Source organism: Delphinapterus leucas, chromosome 11, assembly GCF_059928025.1.
Source record: "Delphinapterus leucas isolate spDelLeu-1000000601 "Yukka" chromosome 11, BTC_Dleu_Yukka2, whole genome shotgun sequence".
In the NCBI taxonomy this organism is placed as follows: Eukaryota; Metazoa; Chordata; class Mammalia; order Artiodactyla; family Monodontidae; genus Delphinapterus; species Delphinapterus leucas.
Genome location: NC_143139.1, coordinates 6,928,085 through 6,952,455, shown reverse-complemented (window position 1 = coordinate 6,952,455; position 24,371 = coordinate 6,928,085). Strand labels below are relative to the sequence as shown.

General features: G+C 52.7%; 1 protein-coding gene across 1 annotated transcript; it reads right to left on the bottom strand.

The window, feature by feature from the left end:
* Positions 1–1,655: 1,655 nt before the first annotated feature.
* Positions 1,656–23,788, bottom strand: CD4 (CD4 molecule). Its single transcript, XM_022577434.3, has 10 exons — positions 23,663–23,788; positions 16,619–16,724; positions 16,318–16,482; positions 7,679–7,837; positions 7,034–7,267; positions 5,716–6,054; positions 4,768–4,968; positions 4,073–4,194; positions 3,687–3,754; positions 1,656–3,388 (listed from the first exon to the last, which is right to left on the bottom strand). Exons 2-10 carry the CDS (start codon positions 16,665–16,667, stop codon positions 3,358–3,360), a joined length of 1,368 nt encoding a protein of 455 aa, XP_022433142.1. The 5' UTR covers positions 16,668–16,724; positions 23,663–23,788; the 3' UTR covers positions 1,656–3,357.
* Between the last annotated feature and the right edge of the window lie 583 nt (positions 23,789–24,371).

Below are 24,371 nucleotides of genomic sequence, written 5' to 3'. Positions count from 1 at the left end.
GGAAGGAGGATGTTCTGAATTTGGTGACTCTGAGCTTCATCGAGCCCTGGGGAGGGGGTTCTGAGGAACTCGGGTGAAAGCCTGAAGAGAGTGGAGGCAGGAAGGATGGGCATAATGGCTTTGGGGTAAGCGAGGTAAAAATGGGGCACATCAGTGGTAGGGTCTGTTTCCTGTAGCAGACCCTTAGACCCTTGCCCTCCCCAAGAGGTCCTAGTCCATCCCCCACCTTTGTCTTCCCTCGGAGCCCAGTACACCCTAGTTGCCATGGCAATGGCCAGCTAGAGGGAGATGGAGGGAATCGGTCAGGAGCGCCCCCCATCTCCCCTCCAGCCTTGGACCCCTTCCCATCCACACCCACCCAGGCCCAGAGGGTGGGCTCAGGAAGAAAGAGCTGGGGACTCGGAGAGGGAGGGAGGCAGGAAGGATGTGAAGGACAGAGAGAGGAGGTGAAGGACGGAGAGAGATCAGAGGAAGGTGGGAGGGGGTCCGGGGGACTCCAGGGCGGAAAGGGGTCCCTCGCCCTTCGGGGTAAAGGGGTAAAAGGTCAGGCGGCTCCTCCCTCCTGCGGGCCACCCACCGCGGTCTCCAGGGCAGAAACAGCAGGTGGCTGGGGAGGAGGGGCCGGCCCGAGGGGGAGAGGAGGCGGCGGGGGGAGAGGGGAGGGGACCACGGGGGACAGGGCCGGGGTCGCCTTACCTCGGGCTGCGCCCAGCACTGCCATGGAGACAGCACTCCCGACGCGGCTCTCCCCGGCTCCCGCCGCCTGCCGGCTCCAGCTCGCCGCCCTCCTCCCTCCTCCCTCCTCCCTCCGGGCCTCCCTCCTCCCGCCCGTCCCAGCCTCTCCGTTCGGCCCCCTACGTCCCTCCGAGCCCCTCTCTCCCGGGGTCCTGCCGCCGCAGCCCCGGGTCGGGACGGAGGCGAACCTTGAGGGGCGGGGGCGAGCGCGGGGCGGGGGACCGGACGGTGGGGACTTGGAGGGGGAGGGGCGAAGAAGGCGCCAGGAGGGAGGGAGCGAGGAGGACGGCGGGGAACCGGCTTCATTGGAGAACTGGATCGTGTCCTGCCCCCACCCCACCCGGTTTTCAACACGAACTCAAGCTCGATGAGGCAGCTGGTGTTGCTCGGGGAGCTGGACACGTGTGTCACTGTGTGTATCTGTAAGGGCTGTGCCCGGGTGTAGCTCACGCGGGCATGTGCTGGAGGCTGCCGAGTGAGGGGCGCTGGTGAGGACGCTGGGGCTGCTTGCGGGATGCGGGGTACACAGGCTGAAAGAAAGCATCCCACCAATACACACCGCTTCCCCCTCCTGGAGCACAAATTCACACTTGCGTGGGTGACACACACAATTCTCCCGCACGCATCACAGTTTTTCACGTGCAGGGCACACACAGCCCCTGCAGTCTCTCCCCTTCAGTGTATCACACACCCGCACACTCAGGGCCCTCTGGGGTGGGGAGGTGGGTAATCGGCCTCCAGAGGATTTTTCCCTCCCCAGGGAAACTTCACCTTCCTGGGGCAAGCCTGGCAACTTCTCCTCTGGGTCTGACCCCACAGATCAGAAGATTCCAGGTCCCCAGAAAAGAGCCATCTCTCTCTCTCTCTCTCTCTCTCTCTCTCTCTCTCTCTCTCTCACACACACACACACACACACACAAATGAAGAAGAGCACTTCCTTAAAGTCAGTCTCTTGGATTTTTCTGTCAGCTCAGGGAGGCAGGGGTGGGGAGTGGGCAGGAATACAAAGCAAGCCATGGGGAGTCCTGGAGACAACCGGGTGTTCTTCCTGGAAGAGGCGGCAAGCTGGAGGGAAAGGAAAAGGGGGAAAGGGTAGGGACTGCGGGACGTGGTGAGAAAGGGAAGGGAGGAGAGAGAGGCAGAGGAGGCTGGGGATCCTGAGAGAAATGGATCAAGAAGAGGAGGAAGGGGTTTCCCTGGTGGTGCAGTGGTTGAGAGTCCGCCTGCCGATGCAGGGGACACGGGTTCGTGCCCCGGTCCGGGAAGATCCCACATGCCGCAGAGCGGCTGGGCCCGTGAGCCATGGCTGCTGAGCCTGCGCGTCCGGAGCCTGTGCTCCGCAATGGGAGAGGCCACAACAGTGAGAGGCCCGTGTAACACAAAAAAAAAAAAAAAAAAAAGAAGAAGAGGAGGAAGAAGAAAACTTGTAAACCCAATTTTCTTGTCTCCTGAATCATTTGGGGGAGGGATGAAGGGGGGTATGGGGCAGGGAGACTGAGGCCCAGTGGGTATCTCTGAGGCCCAGAGGTACCCTCAGAGGGTTCACTCTCTGGCCAGCTCTCCACCCTGTCCCCCTGGCAAAGTTCACCTTCTAGAAGGTTCTGACAGGGTGAGTGGCGGGTCACTGTGCTCGCAGCCTGTGCCCTGATTAGGAGAACTACAGGTTTTGTCCTCTGGTAATAGGATTCTGCTGTGATGGAGGAGGGATCCTCGGCAGGGAGGCCCTGAACTCTCTGAGGCAACCTCCCTGTGGTGAAGGGAATCCAAGGTAGTACCGGGCATCTATGACCAGCCAACTGCAGAGATCTGTGTGGTATTTGTCCCTGTGTTCAAGAGATAGCAGTGGACCTAGAGGTCAAGAGACCTGGGCTAGCCCACGTACTAGCCGTGTGAACCTAGGCCATCACCTGACCTCTCTGCATTCCATTTCTGGTCTAGAAGCTGGAGATGGTAATCTTGGTCCTGTCACTACCAGTCTTGTAGGATCTTCATGAGGTTCAAATGGACTAAGGATGTGAAACTGACTTGTAGACAGCACCACGCTGCTTGGGTGGTAAGGAACTGTATCTGCGCACGAATGTGTCCAGGGTGCTGGTCTGTGCTCAGGTCAGGATGTAAGTCTGTGGTTCTGCTAACACAGGGTAAGATGCAGGCAGAATGGAGCAGCACAGGCTGGCAGTCAGGAAGGAGCCTTTGGATCTGGATCCGTCCTTGATGGGCTGTGTGACCTTGGGCTAGTCCCTGCCTTCTCTGGTCCCAGGGTCCTCTCCCGAACAGTGACAGCCCTGTGCTTCGTGCTTCAGACACCCAGCCTCACCCTCCAGGGCAGGCAGGGCCGGTCCCACGTGCTCCCCTGAGATGCAAGTGAGCAGTGAGGGAGAGGGTGGAGAAGAAATCATCAAAGAAGGGCTAGGGTTTGAGTGAAAAGGAAATGGGGAAGAGGGGGTGTGAGTGAGCCTCTGAAGAGCGGACCCAAGGCCCACTGGACGGGGAGGGCAGGAGGTGGACAGAGGCGCTATGCCGGCTACATTCATCTGGTCCGCAGGCCCAGGAGACCAACAGGAAATGCAGGGGGAGCCAGCTGGGGAGGCTGCAGATGGGAAGCTCCTCCTGGCTGGGGCCTCAGGTGAGACTACATGTCTTCTGGAGCCGGCTGGAGGGACAAAGAATAAGAGGAGCGCGTCTGTTCCCCCCCAGCTCCTTGCTTTCCAGGCCCTCCCTGGCTCCCAGACCCTGCTTTTCTCTTCCAGCTCAGTGATGGCCTCCGGACACATCGCAGGCCCCCTGCCCCTCACCTCGCCGTCCTCCACCTCCCGCCAGCTACCTACCTCCTGGGCCATCCCTGCCTGCTTCTGTCCTCTCCACCACCTCCCTCTAGCCCCCATCTCCTCTTCTCTTCCTCCCCTCCCTTCCCTCTCTTCTCCCCCCTTCCCTCTCTGCCCCCTAGTTACTGCGAGCAGTGGCAGGTCTTCTTCTCACTGAGGAGTCTCTTGATCTGAGATGTCCGCTCTGCCCGGCGCTGTCCAGGGAGAAAGAGAGGAGTCGTGAGGGTCCCAGGCCTCTGAAAGGGAGCTGCCCCTTGGAGGGGGGCGTGGGAGGGGAGAGGCAGTGACTGTGGCTGAGGCCATCTGTCCCAGAATTAACTCTGCGCCTTCCTGTCTCTCCCTCCGCGTGGGATCTGGGACGGGGCCCAGCTGGCAGTGAGGTTGCTGAGCAGTGGGCCGAGGGAGCCAGAGCAGAAGCAGGTCACCGACACAGGGTATCCTTGTTGCCGTACAGGCCTCAGGTGCGCAAGTGCCCTGCGGGGGGACGAGGGCGTCTGGGGAGGCTCACTCACCCTGCGGTGCCAGCATTTAGCAGAGAAGATGCAAAATCCAGCGAGAAGCAGAAGACTGGTGATGCCCCCCAGCACCACAGCCAGAAGCTTCGGCCAGGCGTGGGCGAGCACCGGGGGCAAAACTGCAAGATAGAGAGCTGTGCTCAGCTCCCTGCCTGCTGCACTCAGGCACAGGGCACGCAGCAGGGGGGCCCGAGGAGGGAGGGCCTCATTGCCCTGCCACGCTTGGGTCTGGTCCTTGGGCTGGGAGAGCGGGGCAGGGTGCACGGGGCCCTCAGGGGCCCCCAGGGCTGGAAGGGAAAGGCTGGGGAAGGGGTTTTAAGGTTTAGACACTGCACTGTACCCTGGGGAGCTAGAAGCGGCGGTCCACGCCATGTGCCGTGTGCATGAATGTGTGTATGTGTGTGTCTGTCTCTCTGTCTGGGTTTGAAGAGGAGCCAGGGAGGGGGGCTCTTGGTCAGGTGGACCCCATTCCTGGGCTGTAGACCTTAGGGAGATGGGAACTTGAGGGACTACAAAAGCCCAGGACCACACCCCACTTCACCTCATCACCCCTGTGTCCAGGCACCATACCTATAACCCACCCATCTCAGAGCAACTGGGAGGCTGGGTGGTCTCCACCAGCCTTGGGAGGGTCCCACGGTGGAGGAGGTCGGGGCTCGGGGTTAGGCCACGGAATCTGGACTCTCACTCACTCTTGACCTTGGATTCCAGCAGGACTTTGCCCTTGTCGCTCAGTAGACACTGCCACATCCCTGCTTCAGGGCCCAGCACGGTCACCAGCTTCTGCTGATCTGAGACCCTCATACTCTGGTTCTCCTTCTTCAAGCTCAGTATCAGCCTGGGGGACGTGGGTCCCAGCACCTCACAGGTCAAACTGTTTGGGGACTTAGTCACTGCAGAGGGACAAGAGCCTGAGACTGGGAGCCTGGACCTCTGGGTTCCCAGCACCTCCATGCTCTAAGGCGATTCGTAGGACAATGAAAATGATACTTTACATTGGCATCCCTCTTTTAGCCTCTCAGAGCACATTTTCATGCAGTTATAATGGAGGAAACAGTGTTTTTGAGGTCCAACAGTCTTAGATTTGAACCCCAGCCCCACTGCTTACTATCTGTGAGTCTCTGAACAAGTTACTTACCCACCTGAGCCCCAGACAAAAATTAAATGGAGAAATACATGTAGAGCGCTTGACTGGGGCCTGGCAGGCACAGAGCATCAAATATTAGCCGTTATTATTTGTGAAGTTGTTACGATGATTAAGGAGATAAGGATGGGGAGAACTCAGTGTGGCGCCTGACCTTGTCACCATCACTGTCGTACTGTTATCCTCCTTAGGAGAAAGCCGACCCACAGAGGGGACGGGCTTAGTTGGGGTCACAGAGGGTCGGGCAGAGGCAGAACTAGAGCCTGGTTCTCAGGAAGGACCCCTGGGAATTCTAGTGGAGGCCACCTTAGGCCGGCTCTTGGATGTCAGGGACGGACAGAGGATTGCAACCTCCGTTCCAAACCAGCCCTTGATTGGCTCCATCAGGCAGCCAGGGCCTAGGCATCCCTCTGGGGGCCTGTCCTGCCTTGGAGGGTCCCAGGGCCAGGTCCCTCCAGCCCCACCCCGCCCTCACCTTCTCAGCCTATCTCCTCACCTCTCATCACCACGAGGTTCACTTCCTGATACAACTTCCCCTTGGTGAGATTCAGGGTCAGGTTTCCAGAACCTGCGTACTGAGGCAAAGCCTGGGGCAGAGTCAGGTGGAGGGGGAGCGCCTTACTCATGCGGAGCTTGAGGTCCTTGCGAGCCTTTCCCACAGTCACCTTCCCATTGTTCAATTTGAAGGTGATCCAGGACTCGGGGGAGGAATTCCCCTTTGCCTGCAGCCAACTCAGCTCCCCGCTCAGATTTTCATCTCCGAATGTGAGTGGGAAGGAAAAGTTCATCTGCTCCCCCTCCTTTGCATAGACTGTGCTGGAGACCTCCTGGAAGGCTGGAGGGGGACGGGAGAGAACCCGGGTCCATACGCAGGCACGCGGCGGGTAGGCACGTAGTGGGGGGAGACGGGAGGAGACCAGGTGAGTCCAAACACCCAGGCTGCCATTCAGGTGCTTAAACTCCCGTCTACCTCTCCTCTCCTCTCTCAGCTCTGCATGCCAGGGAGGTCCCACGGCAGCACCCCCTCCCCCTAGAAGCCCTCCTAGAACAGCCCAGCCACAAGGGGCCTCTCCCTCCTCAGGATCCTAGAGCACAGAGGCCATTTGGCCTGCACCACTTGGGTACATAAGTTATCACCCTTCACAAGATAAGAGCAAATACTGGCTGACTACGTGCCAGGTGCTGTTCTAAGTGCATTCCGTACGTTACTTCTGCCCATAACACGACAAGGTAGGCTAGACCATCCCTGTTTTACAGATGCGGAAACCAAGGCACAGAGAGGTTCAGTAACTTGCCCAAGGCCACACGGTTAAGCCAGAGCCAGGATTTCAACCAGAGTCCACACACTTCACCACCGCACACCCTACCGTGTGTCCCGTAAGCACCTGGAGGACAGGATCTGGGGTAGTGCCTGCCTTCTGGGCTCTTTTTTCCCTCCCGAAGCCTAGCTCAGGAGGCATCAAATTTGCAACGTCAAATTTCATCAGGGCTGGCTTGCTGCTGTGAGTGTCCCTGAATTAGTGGCTTTGCCAACTTGGTGGGAGGGGGGAGCTGAGGCAACGGAGAACATAGACGCCCTTGACAGCCCTCCTTTGGGGCTTCCTCCTGGGTCTCTGGGGTCCCTCACGTCCTCACATCCCCTGTCCCTTCCTTCCCCCATGTCCACTACCCTGAGGCGTGGCTGTAAATGAGAAGCTTGAGGAAGAGAGGGCCCAGTATGTCTCCCAGGGCAGACCCAGAACTGGAGCAGCAGCGAGAGCAGAGGGACCGTCTGTCAGGCCAGGGGGCCTGCGGAGGAGGGGAGCGCCTCTTACCCAGCACCAGGATGTGCTTGTTGAACACCAGCGTCTGCTGGGCCTGGGAGACGGTACATGTCCAGGTGCCACTGTCCTGCAGCCCCACCTGGGGCAGTGACAGACTCTTGGCCTCATTCTTCCTTTTATTGCCTGGACCTTTCCATTGCACTGAAGGGTTACTACCAGAGGGGCCTTCCAAGGTCAGGGTCAGGCTCTGTCCCAGCAGCAAGCGGGTGTCCGAGCTGGCAGTCACTGTGGGGGTAGCAGGCCAGTTGTGTCACGCACACGCACCATCTCCAAGGAGAAGGGAAGAAGCCAGGAGACCAAGGGTGTCTCTCCGTTACCCCCATCCCAGCATCTCCCTTCTGCCCATCCACAGCCCAAGGCAGCGTTTCCCTCTCCCCTCCCCCTCTCCTTGTCTCTCTCAGTCCTCCCTCTGTCTCCTGCCTTTCCATCCCCCTCACCCCCACCCCTAGGTCTCTTCGACTCCCCCTGCCTGACCCAAGGCCTGAGGAGGGGCTGAGGAGATGCGGCGGCCTGTCTGACCGGTCTCTGGACTGTTGAAATGCCACCAGCTCAGGTCCTGGTTTGGGTACAGGGATGGGAGTCAAGGAGGAAGGGAGATTGGCTGGAGGTGTCCTCATCCCAGGCTGCCCCACTCACATCTGAACACCTGCAATTCCACCTCGATCTTCTTGTCCTCCACTTCGCAGATGTAAGTCCCCGAGTCAGGTACTTCAAGATCCTTGATGACCAGAGGAAAGGATCCTTGGTCCCACAGGTTTATTTTTGATTCGACTCGAGAGTGCAGGTTGGAGGCACCTGGGAGTAGAATGCCACCGTATTGAGGAGGTTGGGGTACCCTGGAGGCACGGCACCCCCTGGCGAGGGCGGTGCCCACAACTCTGCTGATCTGAGTTGCTCATTTCCAGCAGAATCTGCCTCGGGTCCTAATCTGAGAACCCCAGACTGGCGAGGAGGTCCCAACACATTCTTTTACCAGGCCAGGACAACATCTCACTAACCCGAAATATAAAATCTTATCCTCATTTAGAGAGCACCAACTCCTACATGCCAAACACTTTACATGCATCGTCTCAAGTAATCTTCACAACAGTTCTGAGAAATAGGTACTGTTTTACTTATCTTGCAAATAAGGAAAGTGAGGCTCAGAGAAATTAAGTAGTTGCCCAAACTCTTGCTAACACATTATCGGCAGAAACATAAACCAGTACAATTTCTTTGGAAGGTAATTTGTTTTGTTTTCGTTTTCGTTTTTAAAATTCTTATTGGAGTATAGTTGATTTTAAATGTGTTAGTTTCTGCAGTACAGCAAAGTGAATCAGTTCTACATATACATACATCCACTCTTTTTAAAATTCTTATTCCATATAGGTCATTACAGAGAATTGAGAAGAGTTCCCTGTGCTATACAGTAGGTCCTTATTAGTTATCTATTTTATATACAGTAGTGTGTATATGTTAGTCTTAATCTCCCAATTTATCCCTTCCCCTGGAAGGTAATTTGTAATATCTACCAGAATTACAAATGCACATACAGAACTAAATGTTCACCAAGAAAGGAGAGGTTAAATACATTAGAGTTCACCCATTCAGTGGAATGCTATAAGAGAAGAAGGAGAAGGCTCTTTCTATTCTGAGATGGAATAATATCTAAGAAACATCATTAACTGAATAAAGCAAGATATTAAGCAGGCTACCATTGCTTGAAAAGGAGGGGGAAAGTTATTTAACATCTATCTATCTATATCTATCTATCCATCTATCTACCTGTCTCTCTATCTATCTATCCTGCCTGGTATATGAACAAATATTTCTAGAGGTGAACGTAAGGAAATGGTCGCCTTGGTAGTCCCTAGGGAGAGGAAGTGCATCCCCATGAGACAGGTGTGGGAGGGCTTTTCACTTTATGCCCTTTTCTACCTTTTGAATTTATTTTATTTTATTTTATTTTTTTGTGGTACACGGGCCTCTCACTGTTGTGGCCTCTCCCGTTGTGGAGCACAGGCTCCAGACGCGCAGGCTCAGCGGCCATGGCTCATGGGCCCAGCCGCTCCGCGGCATGTGGGATCCTCCCGGACCGGGGCACGAACCCGCGTCCCCTGCATCGGCAGGTGGACTCTCAACCACTGCGCCACCAGGGAAGCCCTACCTTTTGAATTTTGACATCAGTAAGTGGTGGAGCCAGGATTAAGATTCAGGCTGTTGGGTACGCTGTGCAATACTGTCTCTGGAAAGTTCTGCAAGCACGGACATGCGGCCTCCTCCAGCCTCCTCATCAGAACTAACAACCAGCACCCAGAGGAAGCTCTTCTCTTTAGCTAGCCATTTTCTGGGTGCAGCAGCAGCCCCAGAACTTCATTACAATGAAGGGATTTAGCAGCTAAATTTGCATAGCAAAGACACAGGCTTTTACTTAGAATGCATATTTGCAGGGATGGGGTGAAGGCGGCTGAGATAAAGCTCCCACCCTCAACCCCCTGGCCCTCTCCCCATTTTGGCCTTGGTGCGGGAGACGTACTGTCAAGTCGGCCGTCATTCTCCCTTCTTGCCTCTTCCAGACCTCACAGCCCCTTCCCGCTGCTCAGGGCCACCCTCTCCAGGAGACCTTTCCAGATAACCTGTAGCCCTGGGCTCACACCCACCCCCGATTTTCCTCCAGCTCTGCCCACCTCCCCTTTCATTTGTCCTGCAGGAGTCCCTACCCTACCTGCTCTCTCCCCTGGATCTGTGTGCTGGTTAGCTCCCCAATTTTTCTGAAATCCTACTACATTCCTTTTACAATCTACCAAACTTCTTGAAGGGGTAGCCTCCTCTGGTTCTGCCCCCGTGTCACTTCTTTCGATTCTCTCCTCCACATCTGAGCACCCTTCCCTTTTCTTCACCTTGGACTCCTATTCTGCTATCTACATTTAGGTGCTACTCCGGACTCTCTCCTGGATCCTCTTCCCCGTTTCTGTAGACATTCTCAATTCCACCGCATCCCCTGTCAGCTCTGCAGATGACCCCCAGCCCCAGCCTCTCGCCTACATCCTGGGCCCACGTTTCCAGTGGCCCAAGGGATGACTTTATCTGGATGTCCTGCCATCACCCAAAACTCAATTGGTTCCAAATGAAATGTAACACCCTTTCCCTAAAATAACTTTTCCTCCTTGCTTCCCTTTTAAAACGTCTTCCGAGCCTCGTCATGACCCCCTTGTCCAGACTGTTCCATACCTTGTAAAAGTGATTCTACTTTGTGAAAGGTCAAAGATTATCAATGCATCTGGGATCAATTCATGGAGGAGACCAGTACTGAACCAAGCCTTAAAAGAAGTACAGGCGGTGAGCTAGAGGAAAGGGTTGCAGCAAGGACATCTAGGAAGGGGGAAAATCTCCAGGAAAGCTGCACAGGCAACCACCTCAAAGCAGTGAGGAAGGGGCTTCCCTGGTGACGCAGTGGTTGGGAGTCCGCCTGCCGATTCAGGGGACACGGGTTCGTGCCCCGGTCCGGGAAGATCCCACATGCCGCGGAGCGGCTGGGCCCGTGAGCCATGGCCGCTGAGCCTGCGCATCGGGAGCCTGTGCTCCACAACGGGAGAGGCCACAGCAGTGAGAAGCCCGCGTACCGCAAAAAAAAAAAAAAAAAAAAAAAAGCAGTGAGGAAAACACCTGGGTGTGAGGTTTCCGGCTGGGGAGCTACAGCAAGCGATGCTGAGGGGAAGAATGTCAGGCAGAGGCTTCCAGGCTTAGCCTAATGGACTAGGGAGTGACACACGCAAAGCATTGCTTTGGGAGCCGGTACTGCTGCAGGAGGAAGAGAATTGAAGTAGGAGAGACTGGTAGCAGAGAGAATTGCCAGGAAGCTTCCACTGTAATCCAGGGGAGGGGTATGTGGCCTTGGCTAATGAGGGTGGAGTTCCCATGAGAACAAAGAAGATGAAACAGAAAAACACTTCCACGGGAAGGAATGGCCATAAGCAGTGACGGATGGGAAATCAGGGACTGAAGTAGGGGAAAAAAAAAAAAATTGGCTCTATGGTTCAGAAACTGGGGGAGTCAGGAGAGTGATGCTGCCGTGGTCAGAGATCAGGAAGCCGGGAAGGGGAGCTGTTCTGAAGGAAATTCAAATCATAGGAACAGAACAAAAACGTCAACACAAAAGAGGTAAGAATGTTTAGAAGGGAGTACATATGTTTCAATCTCACAGGCGATCATAGAAATGCAAATTAAACCAACAATGCTATATTTTTCAACCATCAAATTAGCCAAAAAAAAAAAGTTTTAAATATTACTATTCAGTGTCAGCAAGGGTGCTGGTGAGATAGGCACACAGTGACATTATTATCTAGACTTATTGTAAATGGCTAGAACCTTTCTAGAAGTGATCTTGCAGTATATACCAACTTTTTTTTTTTTTTTTTTTTTGCGGTACGCGGGCCTCTCACTGTTGTGGCCTCTCCCATTGCGGAGCACAGGCTCCGGATGCACAGGCTCAGTGGCCATGGCTCACAGGCCCAGCCACTCTGCGGCATGTGGGATCCTCCCAGACCGGGGCACGAACCCGTGTCCCCTGCATCGGCAGGCGGACTCTCAACCACTGCGCCACCAGGGAAGCCCTGTCTTTAGTTTTTAGAAGTTTAATTATGATGTCTTTTTTTAAAATTTATTTTATTTTTTAATTTTATTTTTGGCTGCATTGGGTCTTTGTTGCTGTGTGTGGGCTTTCTCTAGTTGCGGTGACCAGGGCTACTCTTCGTTGCAGTGCGTGGGCTTCTCATTGCGGTGGCTTCTCTTTGTTGCAGAGCATGGGCTCTAGGCACACGGGCTTCAGTAGTTGTGGCACGCAGGCTCAGTAGTTGTGGCTCACGGGTTCTAGAGCACAGGCTCAGTAGTTGTGGCATACAGGCTTAGTTGCTCCGCGGCATGTGGGATCCTCCTGGACCAGGGCTCGAACCTGTGTCCCCTGCACTGGCAGGAGGATTCTTAACCACTGAGCCACCCGGGAAGCCCTAAGAAGTGTCTTGATGTGGATTTCTTTAGGTTCATCCTGCTTAGGCTTTGCTCAACTTCTTGAATCTATAGGTTAATATCTCTTGCCAAATTTGCAAATTTTTCAGCCACTATTTTTTCCAGTACTTTTTCAGTTCAATTTTCTTTCCCTTCTCCTTCACTCATTGACACAAATATTACATCTTTTGTTAGAGTCCCACAAGTCCCTATGGCTTTGTTCATTTCTTCCACTCTATTTTCTCTCTGTTGTTCAGATTGTGTAATTTCTATTGTTCTATCTTGCAGTTCACTGATTCTTTCCTCTGTCCCCCCCACCCCAATGTGCTGTTGGGCTCATTCATTGATCCCTTGTATTTTGGTTATATTTTTCCATTCTAAAATTTCCATTTGGTTCTTTTTATGTTACCCTTTTTTTTTTTTTTTTTTTTTTTTTTGGCCAGGCTGTGCAGCTTGTGGAATTTTAGTTCCCCAACTAGGGATCAAACCTGGGCCCCAGCAGTGAAAGCACCAAGTTCTAACCACTGGACCACCAGGAAATTTCCAACATCCTCTGTTTCTTTGCTGAAGCTTTCTGGTTTTCATTTGTTTCAAGCATGTTTGTAATTGTTTGCTGAGGAACTTTTTATCATGGCTGCTTTAAAGTATTTGTCAGATAATTCTAACCTCTCTTCCATCTCAGTGTGGGCATCTGTTGGTTCTTTTTTTCATCCAGTTTGAGATGTTTCTGGTTCTTAGTATCAAGAGTGATTTTCACTTGGAACCTGGACATCTGAGTGTTATGTTATGAGATTCTGGATCTTATTTAAACCTTCTTTTTTAACTGGCTTTCTTTTATACCGTTCTTATTACTGCCAGGTAGAGGAAGAAATCTAGGTTCTCCTCTCACTCTCCACTGTGCTAGAGGGGGATGCTCCTCATAACTGGTCAGGGGTGGAAGTTCCAATTCCCCACGTGGGGAAGTTCCAGTTCCCCATGTGGTCTCCATAGATCCTGGTTACTACAGGGTGATGGTAAAGGTCTTGACTCTCCACTAGACCTCTTCTGACACCACCCCAGCAGGGTGGGGTGCCTCCTGACTGCTGGGTGGGGTGGAAGTCCAGGATCTTCCTGTGATCTCCACTGACTTTACAGGGGGTGGAGGAGCCTTCTCACTGGCTGGTGGGGATGCACAGCCCCATTCTCTACTTTGCATTCTCTGATCCCATCTCAGTGGAGGTGTTGGGTGCCTATACAGCCTGGGTGGGGGTGTGTGGAAGTTTAAGCTCCCATTCAGCCTTTGTTGGCATGGGAGGGTGTGGGGTCACAATTTTCCTCTGGTGTTTGGCTGAAGTAGAGCAGTCGTTATATTGAAGTTTTTTGTCTTGCTGGGTTGCTCCTTTCCTGGTCCTTTGACTAAAGAGAGCAGGCTTCTGTGAGGCTTATTTTCGTCTGTGCCCATCAGAGCTTCCAGGTTGCCGGCTTCTTCAGCTCCAAGACTGGGGTATTCGAGGCAAAAAGAAAACTCGCCAACCTGTTGTTCTTCAGGCCCTGAGGTCCCTACCAGTCTGCTCTCTTCTCAACACCTTTCAGAATCTTCTTATGTTAGTTCTATATGCAATGTCTAGGTTTTCATTTGTATTTCGTGAGAGGAAGAGTGAAAAGTATGTTACTATGGACTGAATTGTGTTCCCCCAAAATTCATATGTAGAAGCCCTAACACTCAATGTGATGATATTTGGAGATAGGGAGGTAATTAGATTTATATGAGGCCATGAGGGTGGGTCCTTCCTGGAGGGATTAGCGCCCTCATAAGAAGAGACCCCAGAGAGCCCTCTCTCTCTCTGCCATGTGAGGGCACAGCAAATAGGTGGCTGTCTGCAAGCCAGGAAGAGAGCGCTCTTAAGAACCCGACCATGGGGCTTCCCTGGTGGCGCAGTGGTTAAAAATCTGCCTGCCAATGCAGGGGACACGGGTTTGAGCCCTAGTCCAGGAAGATCCCACATGCGGCAGAGCAACTAAGCCCGTGTGGCACAACTACTAAGCCTGCACTCTAGAACCCGTGAGCCACAACTACTGAAGCCTGCACTCTAGAGCCCATGCTCCACAACAAGAGAAGCTACTGCAATGAGAAGCCTGCACACCACAATGAAGCATAGCCCCCACTCGCTGCAACTAGAGAAAGTCTGCACGTAGCAATGAAGACCCAATGCAGCTAAAAATGATAAATAAATAAATAAATAAATAAATAAAAGAACCCAACCGTGCTGGCACCCTGATCTCAGGACATCCAGCCTCCAGAACTGTGAGAATATGTGTTTCTCTTGTTTGAGTCACCCAGACCATGGTATTTTGTTATGGCAGCCCAAGCAGACTAATATGTATGTCTACTCAATTTTCCGGAAAGCCCTTGTTTTTTATTATCTGCATAGTTTTCCACAGTTGCACCATAGTTTAACCCTTTCATCATTGATGGGTTTTCAGTTTGAATTCTGTGCTTTCATATTATAAGCAATGCTTATAACAACATCCTTGCACAGGTTTCATGCAATATTCCTAATTTTATTTCTGTCAAATAGATTTTCCAGGGAATTCCCTGGCGGTCCAGTGGATAGGACTCCGCACTTTCACTGCCAAGGGTGGGGATTCAAACCCTGGTTGGGGAACTAAGATCCCGCAAGCCGCGTGGCATGGCCAAATAAATAAATAAAATAAAACTATTTAAAAAATAGATTTTCCAGAATAGCTATTACTAGGTAAAAAGATTTTAGAACTTTGTATTTAGTAAACATTGACAGATTACTTTAAAAAATTAGCCTAATAATTGATTGTCCCATCATGATATAATGTTCTGAGGGAGTAGGATAAAAAGTATGTATAGTATGATATCATCTATGTAAATAATATATATTTTCCACACTAAACAAAGATCAGAAGGAAGTAAATGAAAATGTTAACAACAGATATCTCTGAGTGGTAGAATTATGTGTGCATTTGATTTTCTTCCTTATTCTTTTCTGCATTTGCCAAATATTCTATAATGAGCATGTAATACTTTAAAAATCTGGAGAAAAAAACAGTTAACATCAATAAAATTTACATAAAGGAAGTAACATATTGAAAAGTGCACATTGATATACAGTTGCATCTTACTATAGCAGATGCCATTTCAGCAAAATTTGTATAATAAAAAGATATCTAAAGAGCAAGCTGACCTGGCCCACAGATTTCACTTCTAGGAATTCATCCTACAGAGACATTTGTACATGTTTCCAAAGATACCAGGTTTGACTCACTGAAGAATTCTTTTTTGTGAGAGCAATAAAATGAAAATAGCCTAAGTGTCGAACAATATGGGAATAGTCAAATAAATCATGGTATAATTATACAAAAGAACTATGCAGTCACAGAAAAGAAATGAGGCAGAAATATATAGAGAGGGACAGATATATGCAGATATAGATAGATGCACACACATATTGAATACAGAACAATCTTCAAAATACCTGCATAAGTTTAAGAAAAAAAAAATAACCCAAGGTTAGAACCAGGTGCATTGTTATGGTGTGCTCATTGCCTGAATGTCTCTTTTGTTCTTTACTATATTATGTCACCAGCACCTAGAACATTATCTAATTAATTAACATATAGCCTCTCTCTCTCTCTCTCTCTCTCTCTCCCTTTCTCTCTCCATATATATATATACATATAATATACACCCATATATGATAAATTGATTTTATGTAAGAAGAGAGGGGAACCTATATATATATGCTTCTACATGCATAGTTCCTCTCTTTTTTTTTTTTTTTTTTTTTGCGGTACGCGGGCCTCTCACTGTTGTGGCCTCTCCCGTTGCGGAGCACAGGCTCCGGACGCGCAGGCTCAGCGGCCATGGCTCACGGGCCCAGCCGCTCCGCGGCATGTGGGATCTTCCCGGACCGGGGCATGAACCCGTGTCCCCTGCATCGGCAGGCGGACTCTCAACCACTGCGCCACCAGGGAAGCCCCCATTCTATTGCTTTTAATGAAAGTAAACCAAGTATGGTCATGGATCTGTAGCAACAATATTCGTGAAATCATGGGTTTTATATGATAATTATTTTTCTAATATCCATTAATATAATGAAATTATAATAGACATTCCCCAGCCCACCAGCAGCTGGCAGAGGGAGGCTCTGGACTTGGAGAGTCCCTGAGACCCTCAGCTGGAACTTCCAGGATCCCAGAGTTTACTAGGAGCTGGGCTCTGACACCAGGGGTGTTCAATCCCTGGGGCTTTCCTGTCTGAACGGGGAGTGGGGCCAGCCTACCTTTGTGCCAGAAGTAGCCATGACGCCCCAGAATCTTGGTCTGGTAAGAATTTTTCCAGCTGAAGAACAGGCTCTTATTCTGGGAAGCTTTGCAGGGCAGCTCTGCGAGTTCTCCTGCCTTACCCAGCACCACTTTCTTCCCCTGAGTGCCGGCTGGGAGCATCACTAGGTGGAAAAACAGGGGGTCAGGCTTCGAGGGTGTGGCTGCTCTGCCTCCGCCTTATCCCCCCGCACACTGCATTTCCCAATCAGCCCCTCCTCCCAGGCCACCTGCACCCAGACTCCAAGTCTGAGCACTCACCCAGTTGCAGCACCAGGAACAGGTGCCTAAGAGAGGTTCTGGGGTCCATTGTGGCTTTGCTGAGGCAGGCAGGGACCTGGGCCTTCCCCCAAAGGAAAGGCAGGGCCTGGGGAGACACCAGTCATCAGTCAGCAGGCGTTCACCTGGTCTGGGACCCCTTCAGGACCTGGACAGCCATGCCAGGACCTAGACGTGCAGATCTCTAAACAAGACACCCACTGGACGTGCCACACATGCTGTACCCAGACCGGGGGTGGGTTCTCTGCCAGGTGGGACCAGAAACGGATTCTCGGAGCAGGTGGTAAATTGGGACTAGGACCAGGGAGCCAAGCCAGGTCATGAAGGTCCTTGAGTGCCATACTGGGAGGCTGGGACTCGACCCTGGGCGCTAGGGAGATTTACTTAGAGAAGGACAGGAGTAGATTTACAAGATAGATGCCTTCAGCTGTTGAGCAAACAATGAGCTGGAGGAGGTCAAACACTGGAGGCAGGATTTCAAGAATCCTGGTGAGAAAACTCCAACTAGAACTACCATATGACCCAGCAATCCCACTCCTGGGCATGTACCCTGAGAAAACCGTAAATCAAACAGACACATGCACCCCAGTGTTCACTGTAGCTCTATTTACAATAGCCCGGAGATGGAAGCAACCTAAGTGTCCATCATCGGATGAATGGATAAAGAAGATGTGGCACATATACACAATGGAATATTACTCAGCCATAAAAAGAAACGAAATTGAGCTATTTGTAATGAGGTGGATGGACCTAGAGTCTGTCATACAGAGTGAAGTAAGTCAGAAAGAGAAAGACAAATACCGTATGCTAACATATATATATGGAATTTAAGAAAAAAAAATGTCATGAAGAACCTAGGGGTAAGACAAGAGTAAAGACACAGACCTACTAGACAATGGACTTGAGGATATGGGGAGGGGGAAGGGTAAGCTGTGACAAAGCGAGAGAGAGGCATGGACATATATACACTACCAAACGTAAGGTAGATAGCTAGTGGGAAGCAGCCTCATAGCACAGGGAGATCAGCTCGGTGCTTTGTGACCACCTAGAGGGGTGGGATAGGGAGGGTGGGAGGGAGGGAGATGCAAGAGGGAAGAGATGCGGGAACATATGTATATGTATAACAGATCCACTTTGTTATAAAGCAGAAACTAACACGTCATCGTAAAGCATCATTTAACTCCAATAAAGATGTTAAAAAAAAAAAAAAGAATCCTGATGAGACAAGATGAGGCCTGAACTCAGAGAGACGGACTTGAGGGAGGAGCTCTGAATTAAAACTCCCAGGACTGGGACTCCCCTGGTGGTCCAGTGGGTAAGACTCCACGCTCCCAATGCAGGGGGCCCAGGTTTGATCCCTGGTCTGGGAACTAGATCCTGCATGCATGCCACAACTAAGAAGTCTGCATGCCGCAACTAAAGATCCACATGCCACAACTAAGACCAGGCACAGCCAAAATAAATAAATAAATAAATATTTAAAAAATAAAATAAAACTGCCAGGACTTGGGGCCTGATTCAGTGTGAGTGATGCGGCCAGAGAAAGAGCAGAGGGCGATTCCCTGCTCACTGTCAGACCGACCCTATGAGGCCTCTGAGTGGGACAAGGAGAAAGATGATGTTTCAGAGTTTCTGTGGGCTTGGAAGACAGACAAGGCTGTGGAGGAGGGGGTCGCAGAAAGGCTCTGAACAGGCCTCAAGGAATGGGCGGCACTGGGTTGGAGCAGTGATTCTCAGCGTGTGGTCAGAGGTCATCAGCAACGGCTGATACCTGAGAACATGTGAGAAAGGCAAACTCTCGGGTCCACCCCAGAACTGCTGAATCAGAAGCTGGGGGTGTGTCCAGCTGCCTGTGTTTTCACAAACCTCTGGGCGACTGTTGGACGCTCAAGTCTGAAAGCCCTGAGCTAGCTGGAAAAGAAAGGGGAGGGGCATCCCACTGCCACGTGCAAGGTCAGGGGGCTGTGGAGGGAAGTAGTGGGGGGTGACATGGGAGGGGGCGTGGAACCTGACCTTGAATCTTCAGAGGCAGGCTAGAGGGTGAGGGCTCAGCTCTGCAGGCCACTGGGAGTCGCTGCTGTTTTTCTGAGCAGAGATGTGAGTGGTCTTTGTAGAGCTTTAGGAGGCTTGATGTGGTAACGGGACAAGACAGATGACATGGAGGAAGTAGAGACTAAAGGAAGGCCACCAGACAGTGCCTCGAAGGCAGGCAGGGGCAGGCTCGAGTGCCTTCGAGCGAGCCGGGTGGAGGAGGGTTGGACTGGGAGTTTGGGATTAGCATATGCAAACTATTATATACAGAATGGAAAAACAACAAGGTCCTATTGTGTAAGATCCTGTAATTAACCATAATGGAAAAGAATATGAAAAAGAATGTATATGTATATATATACACGTACCTGACTCACTTTGCTGTGCAGGAGACGCTAACACAACGTTGTAAATCAACTGTCCTACAGTTTAAAGAAGTGTCTTTGAACTCCAGGCCCAGGCTGTAAGCGGGCCTCAGAGCATAGACGGCTTTGGGGGCAGTGTCGGCGTGCACCTGGCCCAGAGTTTGTGCATCCAGACCTACTTTTCTCTCCTGCTCTGCCTCGTCTTTCTCTCCCCCGAGACCACCTTTGCAATGATCTGCCCCTCTGAACTCCCACAGCCTCCCACTCTGAACTTGACACCCCCTTGGGCACATCCCACCTTCTACCTTCGGGTACAATGACTTGGGTTCCCACCTCTCCTCCACCACCCTGATCTCCTCTGGGTTAGAGGTGATGGTCCAGCCAGCAATGCTGCCACTGGCACCAGCTGGAGCACAGGGAAAGGTCTCAGGTTGTGTTTGGGTAACTTAAACCAAATTGAATTGAACAGAAGAGGGGAAATCACTGATTACTTTTTTCTGTACTCAATATGTTAATTCTGTTACTAAAATGGGTCATTGAAGGGTCTGTACCCACCCAAGCCTGGCCTGGACGAAGCCCAATCATCGCGTCCACGCTGCCTTTCTTGTGCGCATCCCCCCAGGCATGCTCCTTCCTCTCTGCCCTGCTTTCCACAAGGAGGCTGACTGCTACACACCCTACACAGCGCGTCACCCCGGCTCCCTCATGCTCCAGCTCCTGGTTGGGGTTGGCCACTGGGAAGCACCCACAAGAGATGGGAGGGCCGGGGAGAGAGGCTGGGGTATTTGATCCTTACTCTCTCCCGGCTCTGGGCATATTTTCTGGCAATGGCTGTATTCCCTCTCTCCCTGCTCCCTCCCCTGGCAACTGCAGCTCCTGTCAGATGGCCCCCTAACCACAGCTCAAACCCTCACTGGGTTCTAGAAACAACTGGTTGGCCCTTCAAGACTCTGCCTCTTCCTACTGGTATCTGGTTCCTCAACATGCTGGTTGGGCCCCTGTCCACACCTCTTTCTGCAGATGGTCTTGAACCATCTGAGACGCATTCTGTTTCCTGTTGGGCACTGATCCATGATTAGGATGTAGCACTCAGATGGGTGCTGAGGGCTTGGTCCTCCTCGTGAGGTTTGGGGGGCAGGGGGAAAGCCCCCTCCTGTTGCTCCATCTGCCTGAAAGAGGAACTATCCCGGGCCTAACTCATGGTGGGAACTGGATAGAATTCTTTTAAACCAGGGAAATAGGAAGAGAAGAGGTCATGAAGAAGGTTTCCAGGAAAGGAAGAGGGAGGCTAGTCACGGGCGAAGTTGTTTTGCAAGTTGGCCCAGGTCGTGGAGGCACAGAGGGGAAGGCTGGGGTCCCACTGAGATCTGAGAGCGGGTCCCACTGCCGCCACCCCAGACCCACCGTGTCCTTGGTGAGGGGAGAGTGAAGGAGTCTGCATGTGGGATAGCCCTTCCCTGGGGTCCAAAGTCAGCCTAGACGCCTGGGCAAGGCTGGGGACATTCTTGCCTCTCCCCAAGTGGTGGTCATTCTTTCTTCCCCACTCGGTGATCCTGGGGTCTGCGCAAGGGCCACCTCTCGCCACCAGCTCCCTGCGCTGCCCCAAACCACCGCAGGCCTCAGCTTGATGGGGGAGGTTCTGGGTTTCCAGCCGCTGTTTGCTTTGGTGTCTGGGGCCTCCGCTGCTGCCTCAGAGAGCTGGCCTTTGATTTCCACATCCTCAGCCTCCCTAGAGGCGCTCTGCCCCGGTACAGTAGCATCCTGTACACCACAGCCCCTGAGAGCGGCTGGGAGGGCCCGCTGGTCCCCGAGGCCCTGGCTCCTCTCTCCCCCCGTTTCTCTGCTCACATCTGTGCATTCCTGCACCTATGCTTCCCCACACTGATGCCCCCACCTTCGACTCCCTGCATCCGTGTCCCCCTTCCTCTGTGCCTCAGACACCAGGAGGTGAGTCTGGCTCTCCTGGGCTCACCTTAAGAGCCCCTTGCCTCTTCTCCTTTAGCATTCCTCCTCTCTCCAGCTGCCACTACTCTCTAGGCCCTTCTGGCCTGGAAACCGGCATCCAGACCTCTGGCAGGGATGCGGGCTTCCACAAGCCTCTATGTGAAGGGAGCCTGCAGAACACAGCCTGGAGCCCAGGGGCGGATGCCAGGGAGATGGCTGCAGGCTGGACAAAGGGAAAAGGACAAGGACTTCCCTGGCGGTCCAGTGGGTAAGACTCCGCATTCCCAACGCAGGGGGCCTGGGTTCGATCCCTGGTCAGGGAACTAGATCCCACGCGCATGCCACAACGAAGATCCAGTGCAGCCAAAATAAATTAATTAATTAAATTAATAAATATTTTTTTAAAAAGAGAGAAGGGAAAGGACAGATTCAGAGAAACACACAGAAGCCCCAAGGGAGGATGACGGGAGGATGGGTAGGAAAGAGGGCGGCAGGGAGAGGACCCAGAGCAGCTGCACTTCACACAGTCCACGATCACACACAAAGCCCAGGGGCGTACAAACAAGGTAGGGGCAGAGGTTAAGCGAAGGAAATTCTGAGAGGCCAGGCCCACGCCCGGAGCAGGACACCCAAAGAGAGGCGAGGAGAGGCCAGAGTGGCGAGGCCCCGCACACCTTTGGCGCCCGGAGCCTCCCCGCCCCGGGCTGCGCTGAGGAGCGAGGCTGGGGGGGAGGAGGCGGGCGCATCCCCACCGCAGCGCCGGTCTGTGGTCCCACAGGCGCTTTCATCTCCTCCCCACGGCCCCCATCAGCCTCCTCCAGCCCTGCCGCGGGATGCGGCCTCCACCGCACGCGCCCGGGTGCTACTGCTCCCCGGCTTCACAGGAACTAACTTCCTAGAGACATGGTCCCTCTAAGGGACCCTTGTGGTTCCCTGGCTGCAACCTCCGCCATCCTCTCCTTTGCCTCTGACGCCCACGTGGGGAGAGCGGAGCCCCCCTCCTACCACAATCCCCCGAAAGGTGCAGAACAGTCCTCAGCCTCAGAGCCCACAAACCCAGGCCCCCGCCTGCTCCTACCTGACACCCACCCTCATCAGAGGTGGTTCATTCAACCAGCGCTCACTGAGGGTCTACAGTGCGCCGGGCCCTTGGTCTCCAACTGCGTGGCGGACATCGCCGTGGCCAGGATCAGGGCCTGAGGGCTGAGGGGCTTCTGCCCCAAACCGGTCGGTAGGGGGAGTTTTTATCCCAGGGGGGCCTCTTCTACCTAAGGGGCCCCACGCTGAGAGAGGGAAACAGCCCGGGGTTCTCTCTGACCTGGTCCTCTGGGAACCCTTTCATCTGAGGTGAGGAGGGCGGCCATTTTGTTCGAGCCCAGAGCCTACACAGCGCAAGAAATTGTTTGTCAGAACATGAGGTGCGTGACCTCCCCCATCAGGTTCTACCCTCAGCCTCGCAGCCCGAAAAAGTCACGCCACAAGAGCAGGACGTTCAGGAAGAGCTCTCCCACCCAGAGTGAAATCTTTGAATTAGCGAGAATGGGGCCTTTCTATTTTGAGGGATCTGACCGTGGGGAGGGAGGCCCTTCGCCCAGAATCCAGCCAGGAAGGGAGGACAGAGGACACCCAGGGAACAGGGCTGGAGGCCAGGGAGGCCTCAGGAAAGAGGAAAGGACCCAGGGCATGGAAGTGGAAGGCTGGGGTCCTCAGGGCATCCCACTTGAGGGGTATCACCTCCTGCGTGCCTCCCCCACACACACACGCACACCAAGCCCAGGGAGGGTCTGCAAATCTTTTTCTAATCCCCACTAGCCTCCTTTTGCAGAGCAGCTGAGACACCTAAAACCAATTCCTTAGAACCAATTTTTCTAACGATGTCGTGGCCTAAAAATACGTGTCTGTCACTCTTACAGCGTGCCATACCGAAGAGCTCGGTTTCAACCCTTTCTGGGAATGTTACCTTTCAACTGCTTCATTAATCATTTTGAAGCTAATTAAAGTGGAAGTGCCTTTAGACATATTGTTCAAAAATCCTAAAAATGTACAAAAAGTCAACAAAAGTGTAGAAACCCATAAACAGGGAGTCGATGGCGGCTACATCAATCACACAGCTCACGAAACGCTGCAAGTATGAGTTCTGGTGTGCGTTTTTGGTGATTGGGTCATTGGGAAAATTAATTTTGGGGTAGAGTTGTCTCTAGACCAGATTCTACTTCTCTTTCTCTTTTTCTTGCTTTTGTTTTGTTTTCTCTTTTCCTTTCTTTTTTCTAGGCCTCCTCCCTCCTTAATATTTGTTGATTATTTTTATGTCTTTCCCATCCCTCCTTCCCTCTTGTCTTCTTTTCCCCTCTCCCTGTCTTCATCTCCTCCACTCCCCATGACTAGTGGCTCTTTCTCAGCCCGGGGCACCCATTCCTTCTCTGCTCTCGGAGTCACCCTTCCAAGTCAACACCCTTCCGCTCCGGGAACCGAGCTGTGCGCCGTGGGACTGCGGAGAGAAGCGTGGCGTAATCCCCAGCCTCTGCAAGCTCCCATTTCCAAGGGGAGATCAATGCTCATGAAATGCAAGAGAAGGTGGTGGTCAGAGCTGTGGGCAGAGACCTGGAAATCCAACACATCTTCTGTGACATTCCTCTCCCCTTCCCCGACCCTCGGGAAGGAACAAAGCCCTGTCTGTTCCTCTTACCTCTGGGCCTGGATCTGTCTTCCCCTCTGCTTCTTGCACAGGTGTGTCTATGTGAGCGTTGGGAGCGAGAGCCCACGGGGGAGAGCGCCTGTTACTTCTGCAGAGATGTGCTCAAACGGAAAGACAGGAAGCCTGGTAGTGAGGCTCCTCCACGCCCCAGGCCTGGGCCAGCCCCCAGCGTCACCACCTGGGGCTGGGGTCCCCACCCCCTGCTTCTTGGGGAAGTTGTCAAAATGAAAATGGCAAAGTCAAGGGAAAAACATCTGTAGAACCCAGCCAGAGCCCAGAGCGTCACTGCGCTTCTCATTGAGTAGCGAGAAAAAGGGTCACTGTGCTTTTCGTTGGGTGGCAAGAAAAAGATTGTATCAGTGATGCTACAATCTGGCCTGGGCTTCAGGGAAAGCAGACGTGGGAGGCGGGGAGATAGAGGGTCTACGATAGCCGTTGTGGTCAGCCCCACACAGCCCCTGGCTCCAGGGCCCTGAGGACATTTGTTCAGGGGGGCTTCTGGGGCTCCCTCCCCATTATAGTTGGGCCCATGTAGCAGAAAGGGCCTGGGCTGAGGCATTTCAGACACCCAGAGTGACCATGGACCAGGCTCCTTTCCTCTGGGCCTTCGTCTCTGGCCAACCCTCAAATGTTTCTCTCTGGTCCAGATCTCTCATGAGCACCAAATGGGGGTATCCGTCTGCCCATTGGGTTTCTCCGT

What these genes read in the sequence shown, in the direction of transcription:
- CD4 (XM_022577434.3), bottom strand. Translation starts at nt 16,667, where the DNA reads ATGGACCCCAGAACCTCTCTTAGGCACCTGTTCCTGGTGCTGCAACTG. An exon ending in GGAATTGCAGGTGTTCAGAT is followed by an intron (nt 7,268 to 7,678) that starts GTGAGTGGGGCA and finishes CTACCCCCACAG; the next exon opens with TGACTGCCAGCTCGGACACC. An exon ending in GCTGGAATCCAAGGTCAAGA is followed by an intron (nt 4,195 to 4,767) that starts GTGAGTGAGAGT and finishes TCTATCTTGCAG; the next exon opens with TTTTGCCCCCGGTGCTCGCC.